General features: G+C 49.1%; 2 protein-coding genes across 2 annotated transcripts in view; one reads left to right on the plus strand and one right to left on the minus strand.

The window, feature by feature from the left end:
• The window catches only part of PRMT8 (protein arginine methyltransferase 8), a 69,255-nt gene extending 67,667 nt beyond the window's left edge, over positions 1 to 1,588 (plus strand). The window contains exon 10 of the mRNA XM_040978998.1: positions 696 to 1,588. Within this exon, the coding sequence (XP_040834932.1) occupies positions 696 to 779 (84 nt within the window). The 3' untranslated portion in view covers positions 780 to 1,588. The remainder of the gene's footprint in view (positions 1 to 695) is intronic.
• Positions 1,589 to 10,986: 9,398 nt separating this feature from the next.
• CRACR2A (calcium release activated channel regulator 2A) overlaps positions 10,987 to 20,098 on the minus strand; it is a 146,381-nt gene continuing 137,269 nt past the window's right edge. Inside the window, exons 16-18 of the mRNA XM_040978748.1 lie at positions 16,487 to 16,588; positions 13,847 to 13,923; positions 10,987 to 12,805 (exon numbers count right to left, since the gene is read on the minus strand). Of these exons, the coding sequence (XP_040834682.1) occupies positions 12,721 to 12,805; positions 13,847 to 13,923; positions 16,487 to 16,588 (264 nt within the window). The 3' untranslated portion in view covers positions 10,987 to 12,720. The remainder of the gene's footprint in view (positions 12,806 to 13,846; positions 13,924 to 16,486; positions 16,589 to 20,098) is intronic.

Raw genomic sequence — 20,098 nt, forward strand, 5'->3', positions numbered from 1 at the left:
AAGAGCATGTCAGCAGGCAAGGGGAGTGTTGTGCAACAGGTATCCACCTCATATAGGACAAACCTCGGACACAGGAACTTGTGGTGTCCCGAGAGACATTTGAACTAGTGTTTCTGCAGCTGTTCTTGTGGACTGAAGGCGATTGGATTCTTTCTGAGCAAACCCTGGCCGGGGGGTGGGGGGCATGCATTAAAAGCCTGTTGAGTGCCCAGATTTTGCCATAGAAGATTCTAGAACACCAGGATGAAATCAGAGGAACTATAATATATGTTTATAGAACAAATATGATGTATAGTATACATAGTATTTACCTATATAGGCCATATATAATACAAATTGTATACCTTTTTAGTGTGTATTTTAAAAACATATCATAAACTACATATTATATACTATATAATATAAACACCTATATGTTACATTACGCACATTATATATTGTTTACTATATCCGTTATAACTAATATGCTATGTATATATTATTTTAGAACAATGAAAACTTCCCATGAGTCTAACACAGCACTGTGGTAGATTCCTGAGGGCTGTTCATGGGCTCTGTTTAGCTAAAAAAAAACCCCTAAGACTGGGGACTACCCAGTTCTAGGCACTGGGGGGAACCCCGAATGAGGGGAGGGGCTGAGTGTCAACCCAGACTAATGGTGCAACCTCTTTCTCTCTCTCTCTCTCCCCTGGCAGCGAGACCTCGATTTCACAGTAGACTTGGATTTTAAGGGACAGTTGTGTGAAACATCTGTATCTAATGACTACAAAATGCGTTAGCACACGTGGGACGCCGCAGAGAGCGAGAAAAGAAACTCTCGCCTCCATCTGCCGCGCTGTCCCAAGGAATCCTGTACTGCAGGACTACACACTGGCAAACCAGAGTTAGCAACTCTGGCTTGAAGATTGCTCAGCCCACCCGGGGGGCTCCCGGCGTGGGGCCCGGCCACTGGACAGAGGGCCTTGGGCTCCTCCACTCAGTTCCGAGAGCCCCTCGCGAAAGGCTTTGTTGGCGCCCGCAACCAGCAACCTCGTGTGCTGTGGCCGGGGCCCCGAGGCTGGAAATGAACCCGTGTTAATTCCACCCCCATCCTCGTCCTCCTTAACTGTGACCCTGCGGAGCCTCCCGTTGCATGCTGCAGGCATCTAGGTCGGATTGCTTTCACTAGAACCTGGAGATTCGGTGTTTTTGATAGTATAAGCCAGATTATCTGTCTGTGCGGTGGTGTGTGATTGTGTGTGCCTGCCTACAGCATCCACAGTAGTTTATTGACCCACACGCATCTGTATATGCATGCATATACAATCAAGTGGGTATCCTCGCGTGTTCCTCCGGAGGGGTGTGTGCGTGGGTGCGTGCGTGTGCGCGTGTGCATAGAATATATATTACTCTCAGAGGAGAATTCTGTTGCTTTCGAATAGGAATTTGTTTTGTGATTAGTTTTCCCTTCCCCATTCCTTACCAGATGTTAAGCAGCTCTGAAACATTCTCTGTACTAGCCCTGGTCGCCTCTGGACGAGACCGTGGCTCCGGCCCCTGAGCATACGACCACAGACTCTGTGAGCGCCCAATAAACACACAGGAGAACGAAGCGGAGATGTAAAGTGTCGTGTTCCGGGGCTCCGTGTGGTGGGGAGAGCGGGGAACCAGTGGAAACTGCATCTGTTTGTGCTGTAAAGGGGAGCTCCCGGTTGGAAGCGGGCTGTTGGGGCTGGTCTAAGAACATCTCCTCTGCACAGTAGCTGATTCCAGCCATTGCTTGATTTCCAGGAACCAACAGGCATGAACCTTGTCTGTAAGCCTCCAGAACCGGCAACATTTTCTTGGCTTTCATAAAAGCGATTCCACTGGGGCTATTTTCCTTAGATGGATGTGAACCTCCATCATCTCTATGGCAAGACACAAGGCCTTTGAAAGTCCTATCTGGTCCCCACCTCCAAAGTCTTCCTCTCCTCTTTGCGTTGCAGCTGGTACAGCACCTGGAGGTCCAGCCTGACTCTGGATCTCAGTAGTGGTAGGCAGTTAAGCCCATCTGCTGTGATTTATACTCCCCCCCCATCCATACAAAAAACAACTCATGCTGGAGCCTGGTCCCCAAGGCAGCTGTGGCAGCTGGGAGGTGTTTGGGTTGTAGAGTCGGCACCCCCAAGAATGAATTGGTGCCTCTCTCCCAAGTGGGAAGTTTTCCTCGCCCGACACTGGATTAGTTACCAAGAAAGTGGGTTGTTAGGAAGCAAGGACATTCCTCATGCTTGTGTCTTCCACCCATGCCCTTGCCCTTGGCTTTCTGCCATGAGGTGAAGCAACACCAAGTCCTCACCAGTACTGTGTTGTTGCTGTAACTTTCATAACAGGGAGTCCAAGCCAACCTCTATCCTTAGGAATCACCAGGATCAGATGCATTGCTTCAGCAACAAAATCAGATCCTAGCCCTGTGCTATGCTCTTCTTGCTTGGAGTCTTCCTCAGGTCTAGCGGGTCATTGTGGCCCCTGGACACTTCCCTTGTCTTGCCTTTCCTCGAAGTGGCATTGTCCCCCACCCTAGTTCCACACAGGATGGGAGCTCCGTCTCTTTGCACTATCTCCCCACCACCACCTTTGGGTTCAGCAACCAGGGTCCCCAACCTCATTTCTGGAGTTTTCTTCATAATGAAATAACAGGCTTGACTTAAGGGATTCCATGTTGAGCTGAGTTCCATCTTAGGTGAGGTACCTCCCCCCAACCTTAACCTGTAAGACTGTAAACATGTGAGAATACCATATCCTGGCGGAAGCCCTAGCTACTGTACTCTGGGCTGGGCCTCACTGCAGCTGCCTCTACACCCATCTCTTGGCTTATTTATTTTAAAAAGGTTAATGTATTTAATAATTCCAAAGTCAGAGCAACAGAGACAAAGGGGGAGACAAAGATGGTCCAACTGCTGGCTTACTGCTCAGATGTCTGCAAAAAACAACCTACACTAGCCGTGCTAAAGCCAGAAGCAGGAAGCTAGAAACTTCCAGGACTTCCTCAGGGTGCAGGGACCCAGGTACATTAGCAGGGAGCTGGACTGGAAATGGAGCAGCCAGGATACGATGACCTGGCACCCAGAGGGGATGTTGGCATCACGGAAGGCAGCTTTACCTAGCCATGCCACACCCATTTCTTAGCGCTGGAACTTCCTGGTGATCTTGACACTCAGCCTACAGTGAGAAGTGAAATGTCTGCTTTGCACCCTGGGGAGAAGAGCACTCAGTCAGATGTGTTCATTTGACTTTGTAAGCACATGCTACATTGCCCAGGAGAATTCCTCCTCCGGTCGCATTTAGTTTTGGTTAATAATACATGGAGTTTTTATCCTCAGAGTGCTTCATCTCTTTGATGGTTCCAAAGCACATGCCGGGGGCCAGCCAGGGACATGCACCGGGACCAGGCTGGGAAGTGAGTCTTCGATAGGAATCACAGTCACATCAACATTGCCAACTTGCTTGGCTACAGCCGATCGGGAATAACCCATCAGTTCCCTGCTGTCATAACCGAGGATCAATGCAATAGGAATGTGTGCTGCCATCGCATTGAGTCAGAGGGTCCTAGAAGAACTACAGGAGAGAGTGAGTCTTTAGGAGCCAGGAGCACGGTGCAGTCCCTGTCACCTGTGCTGGGCATGGCCATTTCATTCCCAGCTGCAGTTCCAGGGGCCACCAGGAGAGTGAAGTGAGCGCTGTCTCTTCCACTGCCCAGTCTACTATGGGGAGGCCTTGGGTTCCTGCTGTGGGACCAACTCAGAGGTGACCACAGCAGACCCCAACCTGTCCTTCCACAGTTTCCCAAGGATGACACATACCGTACTGGAGACTGAGGGAGAAAGAGAAGGTTCTATAGAGAAGAGAGCATCCCCAAAACAGAGACTTGAGAAATTGGGAGGGGACAGAAGGCAAGGGGAGGAAGCATTCAGAAGACACAGGCAGGGACGGGGCTGAGGGACAAGGTGAGGCTTTGAAGGAGCTTGTGTGAAGAGTCAAGCTCCCCGGCCAAGAGCCTTGTAAACAGCATCCAGGAGACGTTTTCCCTTGGCAAATGAGACGACACAGAAGGATTTAAACCAGGACAAGGTGTGCATGGCATTTAGTGAGCTCAACTTGGCGGTCACTCCTTTCCCCCTACTCCCTGCCCAGGGAAGATGACAGCAGCCTTAACCATTGCCTGTTTGGAAAACTAACTGCAGGAAGAAAAAAAAGCTTGCAGCCGCTCTGCAGGTCACAGGGAGAGCTGGCGATGCACAGCTTCTTCAGGTTGCTGTTGCTGAAACGGCACGCATCTTGAATACAGATGGCTTTGTTCCTTTTCCATCACCTGCCACACTAACAAGGAACCCTTGTGTGTGTGTGTGTATGTATGTGTGTGCGTGTGTCTGTGTGTGCGTGCACGTGCGGGCCACCTCAAGCTCATTTGCATCCTTCTGTCTGGTGTCATGCTGTCTTCCCACAAGGACTTCTTCCTCCCTCTCCCAGGATGTGCATGGCAGTTGGGAGTGTCTGAGTTAAGACTGGATTGGCATGGGGTAGGGGGCTTGTCCTGCTGCCTTCAGGTCCTTAGGGTGCTGTTTCTAAGGAAGAGGTGCACATGCTTGGCATTGTTTTCAACGCCCGGGATGCATTCTTGATACATCTGTCCAAGACTCTGTGGGTCATGATGGGTTTCTCATATTATGACAATTGCTTTCTGGTCATGATTGGTTAGCTCAGTGGGATAGAGTCACAGGCTTAGGCTTCATGCTCGCAGCGAGCTTCACGGTCACAGAAGAAGTCTGGAACTCCAGCCAGCCTTGGCAATGAGCTATCCTGAGGTTCAACTCCGGTTCTTCCAGCAAACAGCGATGATGCCTGCTGTGAGATTCCCCAACTCCATGCTTTGTGTTGATTCTTTCCCTATGCGATAGGGATGATAATAACACCTTGCTTCCAGGGCCGGTGTGAGCGTCAAGTGAGACCAACTGAGCCCACATGGCAATGTGGCTCCCCACCTGGTACATGGCTCATGCAGCTGGCTGGCTCTGGGCCCTCATAGGAAGAGAAGCAGAAACAACTCCAATGAAGATCCCTCCCTGCAGGAGGTGCAGAGTGCACGCTTCAGGGGGTCAGAGCGGGAAAGCCTATGGTGTTTTGCTGCTTGGAAACCATTCTGAAGGTGGGTACTCGGAGACACCTGGAACAGAGATGCTGCAGGAGCTCAGAGGGGGGCCAGGCTTGTGGGAACAAAACTCAGGACCCGTGCAGAACAATAGCGTGAGCTGGGCACCTGGGAGCTCTCCCAGGTGGTGTGGGAGCCAAATCATCTCTGGTCACATGGCTCTGGTGGGGTGGGGGTAGGGGTGTCTCCCAGAGCTCCCTTCCCAGAGCACCTAGTGAAAAGGCTTTTGGGGGAGCTGATGGTGGGCTTCCAAGGCAGAGCACAGGAGGCAGCCCGGCTGCTCACTGCCCTTGACCTCTGGACATGCCTTCCCCTGCTGAACCACAGTCTCCTGGTGAGGAAAGTCAGGAGGTTGGAGCTAGGAGGGTATGCATGGGAGACCCTATGGCAAAGTGGAGCATGGCTCGGAGCCACAGACCCAGCTCCACCATGACAGGTTGGTTGCAGAGCTGAGGAGGAAATCCAGACTCCACGCTCTCTGCCCCTAGAGAGAAAGGGAGGCCTGGGCAGGGCAGCGGCTGGGTCTCATGCAAGGCACCTGCTTTAGGAGGGGGCAGGAAAGGGAGGGGTGGAGAGGGAGCCAAGGGCAGGAGGAGCAGAGGAAGGGAAAGGCGGCTTCATTTGCTGGGCTATTTCTTGTATTCAGGATACCGGCTCCTGGCATATTTTAAGTCCATCAGATAGGGATGGCTAGTTTACACAGTCCCATGGGGCGCAAAGCCGGTCACATCCCCTGCAGGGAAAGAGAAACCTACAGGATCAGGCCAGGCTGCAGCATCAATTCCTACACCAGGGAAGCCTTGGGCTGCACCTTGGATCAGGTGCTCCCCTGCCTCACAGGGGACCACAGGGAGAGGGATGGGGAGGGGAGGCAGGACAGGTGAGCTTTGGGGAGTCCTGGCGCTTCATTTCTCTCAGGCCTCTAGGTTTATTCAGTGGCAATGGGTTTTGCCATGCCTTATCTCCCATTTCTCTGGAACATCCCTCAGTGCCCGGGTCTTGTACTTACTGCCCAGGGAGGAAGCTGGGGCCATGACAGGGCAGAGATCTGAGCTACACTCCTGCCTAGAGACACCTTGGCATCCTTTGTCTCCACATTGCCCCTGCTCCTGACCCTGCCTCTCCAGAGGAACTCAAAGCAAGTTCAGGGACAAAGTCAGCCACCCTTCCTCCTGGGACAGAAAATTCAGGCTCTCTCTTCCACTCCAATCCTTCTATGCTAGTTTCCATTGCTTTTTAAGAAATTCATTCATTTATTTGAGAGAGTGAGAGTCTCCAGCACGCTGAGTCCGTCGCATTCTGAAGCTGGGGCAAACACTCAAACCTAGGAACTCAGATGAAGAAAACGGGTGTTTTAATCCATCTTAACTGCTCGGCTAAACACCTGTCCCGTTCCCCCAACTCTTTTAGCATTCCAGCATGGAAGTGCGTTATAAAGGGGAGGTCAAAAAACGAATCCTGTGCTATCCCATTGGGCAACAAGCATACCCATCTACACACTGAGTGTCTGTTATGTACCAAGACCCTGGAAAACACAAAAACGAATGAGATCAAAACTCTGCTGGCCAAACCTCTTAGTCTGTGATGTTGGCTGCCTCTCCAACTTCAAAGCAGACTGGGAAGAAACGCAGTGTTCCCAGATGAAACCCTGTGCCTTCAAGGACTTTAAGTTTTACTTATTCTCCTTTCAAGGAGAAATGAGAGGTGCTTTCACCTGTGACCCCAGCTTCACCCCGTTCCCAAGAGCCCTGGGATTTTCCCATCTTTTTTTTTTTTCTCCTGTTTTGTTCTGCTCGGTTTGGCATGGGAAGCGAGATGATGATGTAATAACTGTTATTTATTTAGAGGTTTTCCACTAAGTTTTCTCCATAGTTTTTATTTGACCCTTAGGCTATCCTGGAGGCGAGGTCAGGGTAAGGCAAGTTGGCAAGCACGGTTTTACAGATCATGGGGGCTGGACACTGGGCATGGCATAGTTTTAGTTTTATCCAAGGCTGTGCTACTCATGGGCAGGTCATTATTCTGAGCAGGTCTTTGGGGGGCTTAAGGGAAGTGTTTGGGAGAGATAGCCTGTTTGGGATGGGCAGTCCTACATCTGGGAGGAGGACAACTGGGCAGAGAAATATCCTTGCTACACAGAGACATGCAGTCCAAGTCCAATTGAGTTACTGAGCTGCCACTATTGGCAGCTGGGAAGTCCAGGGGCTGATGAAATGGAATGTTCTGATGGGCACCATGCTGTCGGAAAGGCAATTGCATTGCAGCAGTTGGAACCATCTCCAGCATGTTGTGTTAAAAGCCTGAGTAGCAGCTCGTTTAAAGCAGGACATCCACCTCAGACATCCATGAAGGCCACAGGGACCTGGAGCTCCAAAGGAGTGGCTCACCAGCGGAGGTGGGCCTTGATTTCCAGAAACGTTGCTCTGCTTGCAAGCATTCCTATGGGGCAGGCGTTGTTTGCTGAACATGGTACCAAACTGTGGGAGGCTACAGAGAGGTACGTTCCTGCTCTTGGGAACCCAGGATGTCTTTTGTTCATCCTGTGGGTATTCTGTCCTAATAAGCACCCTGCAGAATAGTACAACTGTTAGCCACCATTACAGGCTGGCCCGGGGCAAGCCCATATACCTGATGCTGTAAACCTTGACCAACTAGCTACCTGGGCTCAAAGAGTCACAGTTTACCACAGGCATGTTTCCGAAATCCATTCTGACTTCCACGTGTTTCAATCCTTGCTTCTAGGTTACAAAAAGACAAATCCTCTGTTCATGTTCTTCAGGCAATGTCTGTTAGTGGTGCAATGTTTTTATGGACAGTAATCATGTTTATAGGTCAGATGGCTCGAGTCGTAATTCATGATGATAGCCCAGGCCTGCCTGTTCCTAGGAGACCTCATTTGCTGGGAGAGGAATCTCCTGGTGCTAAAATAAGCTGACAAGTACCACTTTGGAGTCAGAGGGAGAACCTTGATGAGGTCCAGGCCCTATGAGAGGGTCCATTCTTGGATTTGAGTCAGCCCTGGCCCCAGGATGATAAATGGTGCAACGTCTTCTGTGCTCTTCAGTTTCATATTGATCGTGTGTCCTCTGCCAGGCACCACGGAGCTTTCCAGCCCTCACCATTCGCAGTCACGCTGCCTGTTAAGTAGGGCACTTGGATTAAATGGGCTGCATTGAATCGTGTGCAAAGGTGGAGTTAGGGTGTTTTCTGTTGTTGCTCTTGCTGATAATTAATATGTCTATTAGTAGAAATGTCAACAGAGTTGGGAAGTGGAGCAGGAGGTTTGGAAAGCATTGTCAACACCTCGCTCTCTGTCAAAAGGAAAAGAATAACCAATGAAGCAAAATAACAACAACAACAACAAAAAACCCTCTGGATTGGTTTGTACCTGGTTGGAATTTGTCCAGCCTCTTTAGTGCCTCTATCTCAGATTAAGGAAAGAAGGGTGGCCAGTCTCAGAAACACAGCTGGGTCTGTGGTCACAACCAGCACCAACAAGCCACTCAGGGGTAGGTTTTGTATGCAAGTATATTAACACTTTATTATTTTGCAGTAATTAGGTTACTTCTTAAAAAAAAAAACAGTATTCTCCCTGCTTTTCAGGCTTCTCCATCCTATGCCTTTGGAGTGAATAGTTGCAGGATGTCTGGATTCTGGGCAGGACAAGAAGCAGGGACCGAGTCTGGCAGGCCTCCCTTCACTTGCAAAGGACTTGGCAGTTCCCTGGGTAGCTCATTGTCTGCAGAGCATCCAGACACTAAGGTAGAAGTGAGAATTTCTTACACCTCATGGGCCTCTTTCCTTCTTTGATGCCAAAGACAGGAGAGACTGGAGAGGACATTAGAAGAGGGGCTACATAACAATCCTCAGGTCCCAGCTGTGTTGTGTGGGAGCAGGAGGAATGAAGCAAGGAGTCGCAAGGAGAGCTTGGTGTGTGCACGAGACAGATGGCCACCAACATGAGAGCTTGGACTTTAAACCTCAACCGTCTTAAACATCTGCAAAGACCATGCAGAAAGTCATGTCAAAAACCTGAAGGAAAGTGAGAATGATTCCTCACTTATTAGACACTATTAAGAAAAATATTCTAGAAAATCTTTTTCTAAAAGAAATAAAGAATCAAGGCTCAGTGAATGTGAAGTCAGATCGGTTGGAATGATCCCGTCTAAAGAACACAAAGCATAAAGGATACAGAAAAATGATCAGAGCCCGAGAAACATGTGGGACACCAGCAAGCACCCCGTGTTACATGCAATGGGAACTTCAGAGGGAAAGGAGAAAGAATATCTGAAGAGACAACAACTCAAAAATCCCAAATATATTGAAAGGTATTAACTGGCATATATAAGGAGCTAAACAGACTTCAAGTAGAATAAACTCTGAAGACACTGATAACTGGACAAATTTTTGACAGATGGAGACAAGGACTTTTAAAAGCACAAGGAAACAGTTCATCACACACAAGGGTTCCCCAGAGATTAACGGCTGACTTCACATGAGTAACCATGGTGGCTGGAAACGGTGGGATGGCATCGTCACAGTAGATGGCAAACTGTCCTCTAAAATGAAGCACAAATTAGATCTGTCCAAATAAACAGAACTGAAGGACCTTATTTATCAGACCTGCCCTACAAGAAACCCTAAAGGCACCAGAATCGTGGCACAGTGTATGCTGCCACTTGCAACACTTGCATCCAATAACAGAGTGCCAATTCAAGTCTTGATTATTCTGCTCTGATCCAATTTCCTGGGAAGGAAATGTGCCTGGGAAGACAGCAGAAGATGGCCCAAGTGCTTGAGCCGCTGCCACCCAAGGGGAAAACCTGATTGAAATTGCAGGCACCTGGATTCATCCTGTCCATCTGTGGTAGTTGTGTCATTTGGGAAGTGCATTGGTCAATGGAAGCTATTTCTCGCTTGCTCACTCACTGTTACTCTCATTCTCTCTTCTATTTAAATGAATAAACACATTTTAAAATGAAAGAAATACTAATGGCTGTCCCTGTGCATATCAGGCTAGGCATCTGTCCACAGCACCAGATCATGTTCTGCTGCTCCACTTCTGATCCAGCCTCCTACTTCTGGCCTGGAAAAGCAGCAAAGGATGACTCAGATCCCTCAGCCCCTGCACCCATGAGGGAGACCTGAAAGAAGCTCCTGGCCCTTTGTTACAGACCAACCCAGCTCTAACTGTTGCAGCCAGTTGGGGCACAATCCAGAGGATGGAAGACATTTCTCTTCTCTTCATTCTGTAACTCTGTTTTTCAAATAAAACTAAATAAAACTAAATTTGTAAAAAAGATTTATTTTTTTATTAAAGAAATACCAGAAATGAGTTCTTCAGTGTGATATGAAAATTTTTGAGATAGTAATTTAAATCAACATGAAGAGAGAATATTGGTAAAAGTGATTATATAGTTAAATATAAAAGACAGTATAAACACATCTTTGTAACTCCTCTTTGTACAATTTTATAAATTTTATACACTTTGAAGGACAATGGCATATAGCAATAATTACAATCCTATACTGATGTACAAAATATATAAACATGTAATTTGTGATAACATAAAACGTAATATGCTTAACAGAAGCAACTTTACTGTGTACTATTGAAATTAAATTAGTATTAATTCAAATGGATTGTCATAAATTAAGACATTAATAAGAATCTACAGAGCAGCTACTAAGAAAAGAGCTAAAAATAAGTAATAAATAAGAGAATTAAAATGGCACATTAGAAAATATCTATTTAACACAAAAAAGCAGAAGAATAAATTTGAAGATGTATCATGGATAGCAAAGAAATAGCAAAATTAAGGACATAAATCCCATTTTATCCATTATATTAAATGAATTCAACTTTCCAACTGAAGCACAGAGATGAGAAGAGTTTTGAAAACATGATCCAAATGCACACAGTCTATAAGTGATTCACTTTAGAGTTAAAGGCCCAAGAACTTGGATCACTTCCTGCTGCCTTCCCAGGCACATTAACAGGAAGCTGATGGGAAGTGGAGCAGCTCTCACTCCACCGCTGATAGGGGATGTTGGCAGCCCACGCAATGGCTTCCGCAGCCAAGCTATTGTTGACAGAACATGTAGTGATTCTGGGAGGAGAACAGGGAAGACAGGGATCTAAGACTGGATGAGGTATTAGGAACAGGGAAAGCTGTAGGATGAGGGGAGTGGGAAGAAAGGAATGACCTCACAGGGAACATGAAAGACCCCGAAGAGAATGGGAAGGTACAAATTGCAAGGAAAGGTGCAAAGCCAGTGGGCATTAGTTTGATGTTGGCAACTCAGGACTGAGGGGAGCAGAAGTTCCGGGAGGAAGCACAAGAATAAGAGAGCAGATGTGGGGCCATGGATGCCATGAGCATGGGACACTCACAGGTCAAGACCCAGGACTGGTGCCAGGTCTGAGCTGCTCAGTCCTGGGGAACTGCAGAGAGAGAAGAGACCAGGGGCTGGAATTGGCTCAGGTGTGTGTGTGGGGAAACCAGGAACTCCATGGATGAGAGCAGAGCAGGGTCCAGAGGCCAAGGCAGCCTGGAGCTCAGCAAGCAGCAGAGAGGCTTAGATGAGGCGATTGGTGGAAGGGCCAGCTTCTTTCTGGCCGAAGCTTAGCAGGTGCACAGAGGTTTCCAATCTGAAACCGAAGCATGGCAAATGATGAGGGCAGAGGGCAGCATCTCAGTGCTGATGGCAGTGACAACCCTGAAGAGACTGGAAGAAAAGGGACTTGAAAGACAAGCTGACTTTTGGTGAAAAAAAAAAAATCTCTGAAATTGGTGAATACTATTTTTGGTAAATGTATTTTCTTTCTTAAGACCCTTCCTATGTCTTGAACCAAAATAAACGTGTTTGATTCCATTCTCCAAAAGCTTTTTGAAGTAGCCTCCTGTGGTGCATATGCTAAGCACATGCCCGACATCACTTGGCTAAGATGGGTCTGTAAGGTATACACTGAACCTCCAATCTACAGGTGAGCTTGGTGTTGTGACCCCGACAACTCCAGCCCTGGACACAGTATGTTGCTGGGTTTTCCTGACAGTGCTTGGCCAGCTTCTGGGCTTGGGGGACAGGTTGATGGCTTGGAGCAATGTGGTGGCTTTGGGAACTGGACGAGGAGAGGCTGAGAGCTGGGACCAGGGAATCAGAGTGTCGAGTGCTTCTGAAGCTCCATCCTGACTTAGGCAGGGAACTTGAGCGGCTCATAACTTTGCCTCCCTTCTCTCTGCCTGGGCTTTTGCAGAGTCATGGGAGATGAAGAAGACAAATTAGTGGGAGAAAGGTAAATAAATAAGTAACTGGCTGGCCTGGGCACCTGGGGTCCAGAGAGAAGAGGGAGAGAGAGGAGATACCAAGCTATCCCCAGAGCAGCTCTGGATTCCCTGCCTTCTACACAAAGCTGGCCAGTGGCTGACCAGGACAGAGATCTGGGCGGGTGGGCGTTCGTGGGTGATCCTCCTGGTGGGATGAGTGTGGGCTCGGCAGTCGCAGGTGTGGGTGGGCACAAAGGAGCCATCCCTGGGGGATGTCTGCTTTCAGCTGCAACAGGATTTCTTCTTGCTGAGGCGGCCCACCTGGATAGTGTCTTCCCTTGCCGTGTCTTCCTGCTCCTTGAGGACCCTGGGTGAGGGGCAAGGAAAGTAGATAGAGAAGCTGTGGGTCCCTGGAGCCGGCAGCCTGGGCCAGCCACCCACAGTTGCAGATGGTGGTTGTTGGGATAATACAGGAGTACCTGCTCTCCCCCAGGCCTGTGCCTGCCTGGAGGGCACAGGGGGTCTGGCTGTGGGAAGCAGCCCTTGGCAGAGGGGCCTCCCAGCCCTGGCAAACCAATCTCATGGTCGTTCACTTTACAAAGGCCATTGATCCTAGTTCTGGATTAGACACAAAAAATGAGGTATTAAGAATAACGGCAAGTGTCTGAACCCCTGCATTATGCTTCCAAACGCTGGCACCTGGAACATCTTCTTTGATTCTCCCTGAAACCCTGGGAGTAGGTAGGGAGGGTCTAACACATGCTCCCACCTCACTTCTGACAAGATCAGGGAACCCCGTCCAGGGCATCATGGCCAAGAAGAGTCTTGAACTTTCCCCTGTGGCACATGACCTCTCCAAGATGAGAAGGACTTGTTCTGGTTCTTAATGACTCCAACAAGAGCAGGTCTTCACCTCCCCAAAATGAGTGCTGAGTGCAGAACGGGCACTACTGAAGCACTGGATGGATGGGCAGGTGGATGGTGGATGGTGGAGGCAGGGAATGAAATGAATGCCTTGATGTGTGAGTGAGTGAATGAATAAATAAATGCTTAAGGACTTGCAGTGGGTCACAGTGGGTTTTTGATATCCTGATTTTGGGGCAGGACTTTAAGGAACTTGTCTCTTTAGGTGGTCAGCATTGAACGTGCTAACTCCTCCTTTGTCCAGTTCTGCACCCCAAATCCCAGCCACATGTGATGTATCCCGCCCACCACCACCTCCCCACTCTCCCACCCCTGCATATGGAGGGACTTGAGAGGGGACCTTCCTCAGGAGTGTTTGCATTATCAAGGAGGATCCCTGGGAAAAGTGGAGCAGGATACTGGTGTTTTTCCAGAAGACTGCCAAGACCCTGGAGAGCTCAGTGTGCCTCCTGTGCCTGGCCCAGGTGGACCCGATGGTGGTTACCTGGCCAGGTGGAGCAGGGACTCCTTAGCGTTGTGACCGGAATAGGCACTGCACTCGTAGAAGAGGAGGTTGTTCTCCTAGAATTAGAGGGACAGAGGATGGGGGAACTTGAGGGGACAGCAGGGAGGTGGGAAGTACACTCACCTGCCACCCGCATTGCCTCCAGCAGTCCCCTCAACTCCTCCAGCCTGCTCTGCGCCCTGCACCTGTTTGACTTTCACTCTGGGCGTCCTCCGAGGGATTGGTGACCACAGTGAAACAGCAAAACCTGCCTTGGTGCTGCACACTTCCTCCTGGGCCTCTTCAGCACCAGTACCTGCATATTCACCTGCAGGCCCAGCTTCCCCAGGCTGACAAAGACACAAGGGCTGGAGCAGAGGAGCCGAGGCTGGGGGGACAGGCACGTGGCTGGCCTGCATAAGTCAAGGGTTCAATGACTGGCAGGGCTTCCAGTAGCAGGCTTTTTCCAGGACACAGGTGTACCATGGGGCTCAGGCAGGTGTCATGAGGTGCCTGTGTAGGACTTCACCTGTACACCAGTTAATTAATACTTGAGCTGCCCAGTCTCCTGGCATTGACCTCATCAAGTCAAGGCTGTGCTGAGTGTGTGTGTGTAGGGGTGAGGAAGGTTGTAGGGTCTCTTGATCCAAGTTCATCATATCCCATTTCTCACTGACAGAAATAGATTGCTTGTTTCATCACCACCATGTTAATGGTACTAGACCTTATTTCCAACGGGATGTCTTCTGGGCACATAGGCTGTTGGCTGCCAATGGATCCAGTTTTCCTTGGCCAATCCCTCGGGGTTCAGCCTCACCCCCAGCTCTTGGTCCTCAGCCCCACATGCTTCATGTTGCCCTGTTTGTTGCCAGTCTGTCACATGGAACAGACTCTAGGGTAGCAACTCAACATCCACCCTCCAGCACAGGTGACCTGTGCGGTCGTTTGAATGGCTCCCTTCAACTCTGTGTCTAACCCTTTTGCCATTGACCAGGAAGAAAAAGAAAAAGAAATGGGTTCATCTTCCTTAGCCAAGATGTTTGTATCCAGATGTAGCTTGGCATCCAGAGGATTAGAGTTTTTGGAGTGGTGACCCAGCACAGTCTGTAGTGGGTCTGAGATGTTATCTTACAACCAGAAATGTTTCATATTTCTTCAGAGGAGGCAGGTTTGATTAAACACTTGAAAGGAGGTAAAAACCAATAGTCTTCTGCCAGTTCCCTTTGAATTGTTGTACCAGATGAAATGCAACAAAAATTTCCTATTCTCAGAGCATTTTGGGTTTTGGAATTGTGGTCACATGGCTAACTGCCTGGTGAGCCCTCAAAAACACCTGCTGGGCCTCTTCCTTCCTTTGCCCTGCAATTTCAATTCTATGTGCATGTGCCTTGGGCTCTGGGTTCCTGGGTCTGTGTAGAGTGAGCCTGCTGGAAGCTGTGGACTCACAGGGCAGCTAAACCCCCTTCTTCCCACAAACATGGATCCACACAAACCAGACCATGGCCAGGAAAGCAGCCACAGGGTGGGCCCTGTGTGGTTACCCTGGCTCAGTCCTTTCTTGGGAAGGAAGGTAGATGATTATTTTTTTAAAATTATTTATTTATTTGAAAGACAGAGACAGGGAGACAGACAGACACACACACAGATCGAGAGAGAGAGAGAGGCAATATCTTCCACCTGCTGGTTTACTTCCCAAATGTCTGTATCTGTCATAGCAGGGCCAGGCCAAACCAAGAGGCAGGAGCCCAATCTGAGGCTCCATGTGTGGATGGTAGGAATCCAAGTATTTGAGCCGTCACTGCCGCCTCCTAGGGCGTGTATTAGCAGGACGCTAGACTAAAAGTAGAGACAAGACTCAAACCCAAACACTTGTCTAGGACACATTAACTTAACCTCTTTACCAAATGTCCATCCCTGATGCTTATTTTAAAGGTAGCTTTTCCAGCATAAGCCCCCCGTCCCCTGCATGCCACAAGTCTGCCTGGGGTTCACAGCTTTGAAGAGCAATCCGGACAGGGAGGGTAAGCTCTCCAACAGCACAGTCTAAAGGAACACACTGCAGTGAGTTTCTCGTGGCTGGAGGTGATCAAGTGCAGAGGGTGGGATTCAAGCGTCAGAGCAGATATGAAATTAGCAACCTCTGTTTCCATGAATTCCAACCAAGAGAGCTTAGGGTACTTCCCCATATCCTAGAGGGTCCTAACCAGCTCTGTCTTATGATCTGTGGCTTAAATTTTTTCAAAATTAAGCTTCTTTCAGTGTAAGAGACAGAGAGACTCCCTCTGCTTGTTAACTCTCCAGGTGCCCAGGAGAGGTCTCCTATGTGGGTGGCAGGGACACTTGCTGCCTCCCACGGTGCATAGTAGCAGGGAGCTGGAGTCAAGAGTGCCACTGAGACTTGAACCCAGGCACTTCAATGTTGGGAGGGGAGGCGTGAGCCATGTGTCATCTTAACCCCTAAGCCCAATGCCCACCCTTGCTCTGTGACTTTCAAGGTGCAGGAACTGTGACCTTGCCCAGCTGCTTCCCTCTTCTGGGGCTCCCAGAGAAGGTTCCCGCCAATATTCTTAAGGCATGTGTCTGAGTGCCCTGGGGCAGGGGTGAGGGTGGAGAGTGAGATGGGAAACACTTTCACTTTACCTTGGCAAGCCGTTCTCCAAGGCCCCGGGGCACTTCCCGCTCCTTCTCGTTGTCAAGTTTATTACCCAGCAGAAGCACTGGAACACGGTCCCCGACAGCTTCCTGCAGAACAGATAAGCCGCCACCAAGTGAGAGAAGCATTCAAAAGGAGCAAGCGAGCACCCACAAGGGCAGGCTTGGAACGTCGGCTGGGCAGGTGCAATCTGTCTCAAGCATCCCCAGCTGCTACCAATAGCCCCCAAAACTGAGAGGCAGCGCCACCTTTGGCAACAACCTGTTTACCAAGTTCTGGCAAGGTAGTCTGGTACCTGCTTCTGGTCCCTCCCTGCCCCTGCCCCCCAGTTCCGTCTTTGCAGAGACTGCGTCTCCTTCCCTAAGTTTCTTTGGTTTTGAATGGGGGATGAGCTCTGCAGGTGTTCAGGAGAGTGGGTCATGAGAAGAGGGTTCGCTCTTCCAGGGTGGATAGTGCCCCTCAAGGTCATCGTAAGTGAGCAGGTGTAGTCTAATGAAGCAAGAGAATTAATGTCACATGGCTTGGAGCTGTCTTGGAGGCTGCTTGGATTAGAAGTGCCATCTCTCAAGGTCTGTTGACAGAGGAGCTCCCTGTGTTTGGGATCAAGTCCAACTCAGGCATTATGGATCCTTGCTGCTGGGCACTTCCGCCCCTGCACAGCTGCACCAGCTCTCTGCAAGGTGCCAGCCCTCTATACCCCACCCCACCCCCAGCAGGTGTGGCATAGCCACCACAGGCTCACCTCGGCTAGTCTCCTAGGACCCTGTCCTTGTTGGGACTGCATGCTCAGCGGTCCTGTAAGTACGGTTGTGTTCACATCTCAACAGGTTATTATTTTTGCTCGGTGGTGGAACATTTCATCAGGGACTTTTCATCAAAATTAGGTAACAAATTAAATGGTGATTTAGTGTTTTACTAAATGAAGGGGGAGGCAGGCTAGCAGAAGCTAATTAATACTCAGCCACGGTGTGGGCAGTCTTCAGCTCTTACCTCACCATTTCAAACAGATGTCCATAGTGCACCTGATAGACATGTACTTGCACTTGAAATTGAAGGCCCCGTATGTCTTTAATAGGCACATTTGTGTTTATTGCTGTCCAACTGAGGAGAAACATTCTCATTTGACTAAATGAGCACATTAAAGTCTCTAGGAATGTGGAAGAATGCTTGGCGGCAAAGTCCATGAGCGATGAGGCCTTTTTAATAAATGGATCCACATCCACGGTTCTCTGACATTTGTTGTCTGGGTTCCTATTTCTAATGAACCCTCTGCTATTTAGTGTTCATGACTTTCTAAAAGTGGTATCCGTTGGTAAGTTGGTGATTCATGCTTGTAATAACCACTAAAAGCACTAGAAGCTCTTACGGTGTTTTCCAACCCATCAATGTAGATGAAGTTATGTGCGCTGTAGTTGAGACATTAAGTGGATTGCACCATATTCCAATTACTTGAACGTGAGAGACCCACTTACCATGTACCCAGAATGCTGTGGCTCCCGAAAGACCAAGCTGTGCACTGTGGCTAACAAAAGTAACCCCTCTTCTCCCAGAGCACTGTGTGGTGCTGACTTGCACAGAGAAGAGGTATGGTAAGGTGCTGGGATGAGGATGGCTATCTCAATATAAGTAAGCTTTTTATTACTAACCAGGCTTTCAGCCCATCTACCCGTGCCTGGCAAGATGGAGGCAGGTCGTGACTCACTGATGGACCACTGCTTCCTTTGGGAAGGTCAAGGGTGCCTCTCTGCACCTCTGGTACTCAAGAAGACAAGCCTGTGGTCAGTTCAACTTCTGAGCTTGATTCTGTTTCAGGAATCAGTAGGAATCTCCACAAGTGCGGCAGGTCCAAGTGAGTGAGGCGAGCCTAGCTCCCGAGCTAATTCTGGGAGACTTGGGCCCTGCCATTGCACCCCTGGGGTGGCTTGCTGGCTCCTCTCTTCTCTGATCTCTAAACCAGATGTCTGAAGCTGGTCTCTGAAAGAGATGCCCCTCGATGTCTTCCATCATTTTAGCTGCTTCTCTTGCTGAAGTGGAGTTTATCGGAAGGCCAGATTCGTTGAAATTCGGAAGATTACCCATTTCTGACTTTAAAAAATTGGAATTGTCAGTGTGGTGCAGAGGACTGGCATTCAAGCTTAGAACCTGAAGATATTGGCTTTTTTGGGGGTGGTGTGTGTGTGTGTGTGTGTGTGTGTGTGTGTGTGTGTGTGTGTGTGTGTGTAAATATCAGTTTGCTGGGGGGCATGAAAAAGCACTCAGCTAGCAGAGTACTGCTATTTCTCCCAAGTCAGAACAAAAAAAAATTTTTTTTTTGCAGCACATTAAAGCATTGCCTTTATGCTAAGAAAAAAAATGACTACAAAATTATATCTTCGGGGTTTCCATATTTATCCAACCCCTGGACTATGAGTCAAAACAAGATTTATTTGTGTAGCTCATTTTAAACTGCCAGCACTTTGAGCTCAACTTGGAACGTGGGGAAGAAATTAAAAAAAAAAAAAATCACATGGCTATATTTTGCTCTGTGCTATGCATTGTCACCAAGGACCAAGATTACAGTTGGAGATTTTAGCTGGCAGCTCGGGGAGGAAGAGGGACGTGGGCCAGGCTCCCTTGAGCTTGAAGGACCATTCAGCATTGAGACTGAAACAAAGACAACCTGCAACAACAGCGGACACCTGTTTCTTCAGAGTGGTTTTCAGTCATGGGGGGAGAAGGGGAACAGCATCTTGACCAGGTCAGAGCCCCACACGGAGGCCCCGCTCCGTTCCAGGGGCCAAGTGGCAGGGACCTCAGACAACTCACTTCCACCACTCTTTGGAGCTTTGTTTTTCTCACACAGGACCCAAGAGGTGGCATTTGCCTCTGAGCGTTCTTCCAGTTCAGAGGTGCTGGTCTATCAGCTTGTTCGAGTCATGGTAATTTTCTCTGACTTACAGACCTCTCAACACTGTGCCATCGGAACAATAGAGAAAGGCTGGTGCTGGGGCTTGGTAAACTAATCCTCCTCCTACTGGCACCAGCATCCCATATGGGTGCCGGTTCATGTACCAGCTGCTCTAGTTCTGACCCAGCTCCCTCTTTGTGGCCTGGGAAAGCAGTAGAGGATGGCTCAAGTCCTTGGGACCCTGTGCCCATATCGGAGACCTAGAGGAAGCTCTTGGTTCAGGCTTTGGATTGGCTTTGGACTGGCCACCCTTCAGTTCCCAACACTATTTAGGGCCTTGAGGCTGTGACTAAAACTTGTCCTGTACCTTCCCTTTGCCAGGAGAGGGAGTTGATAAAGCACTCTGAACTCTGGGAAAACAAGGTGTCCTGCAACCAGAAAGTACTTATTACTTCTAGTCCCCATCAGAATCAATTACGTGTAAGTTTCCATCTATCAGCTCTCACCTCTGAGTGCTGGTTGCCAAGGCAGAATGAATTTGCTTTTCAAGAACTGGGAGAATAATTGCATTTCTGATGCTCCCCGTGGCACACCTTTGACACGCAGCCTGCCGTAGGATGTGGTAGCCTCCTGTGCTTTCAAGTGCATCAGGCCGCATGATCCACACACAGCCAGACACAAGTGTCTCTGCATGCAGCTCACAGGGTGGCCT

Source organism: Ochotona curzoniae, unplaced genomic scaffold (assembly GCF_017591425.1).
Source record: "Ochotona curzoniae isolate NIBS_2020 unplaced genomic scaffold, NIBS_Ocur_1.0 contig_2927, whole genome shotgun sequence".
Taxonomy (NCBI): Eukaryota; Metazoa; Chordata; class Mammalia; order Lagomorpha; family Ochotonidae; genus Ochotona; species Ochotona curzoniae.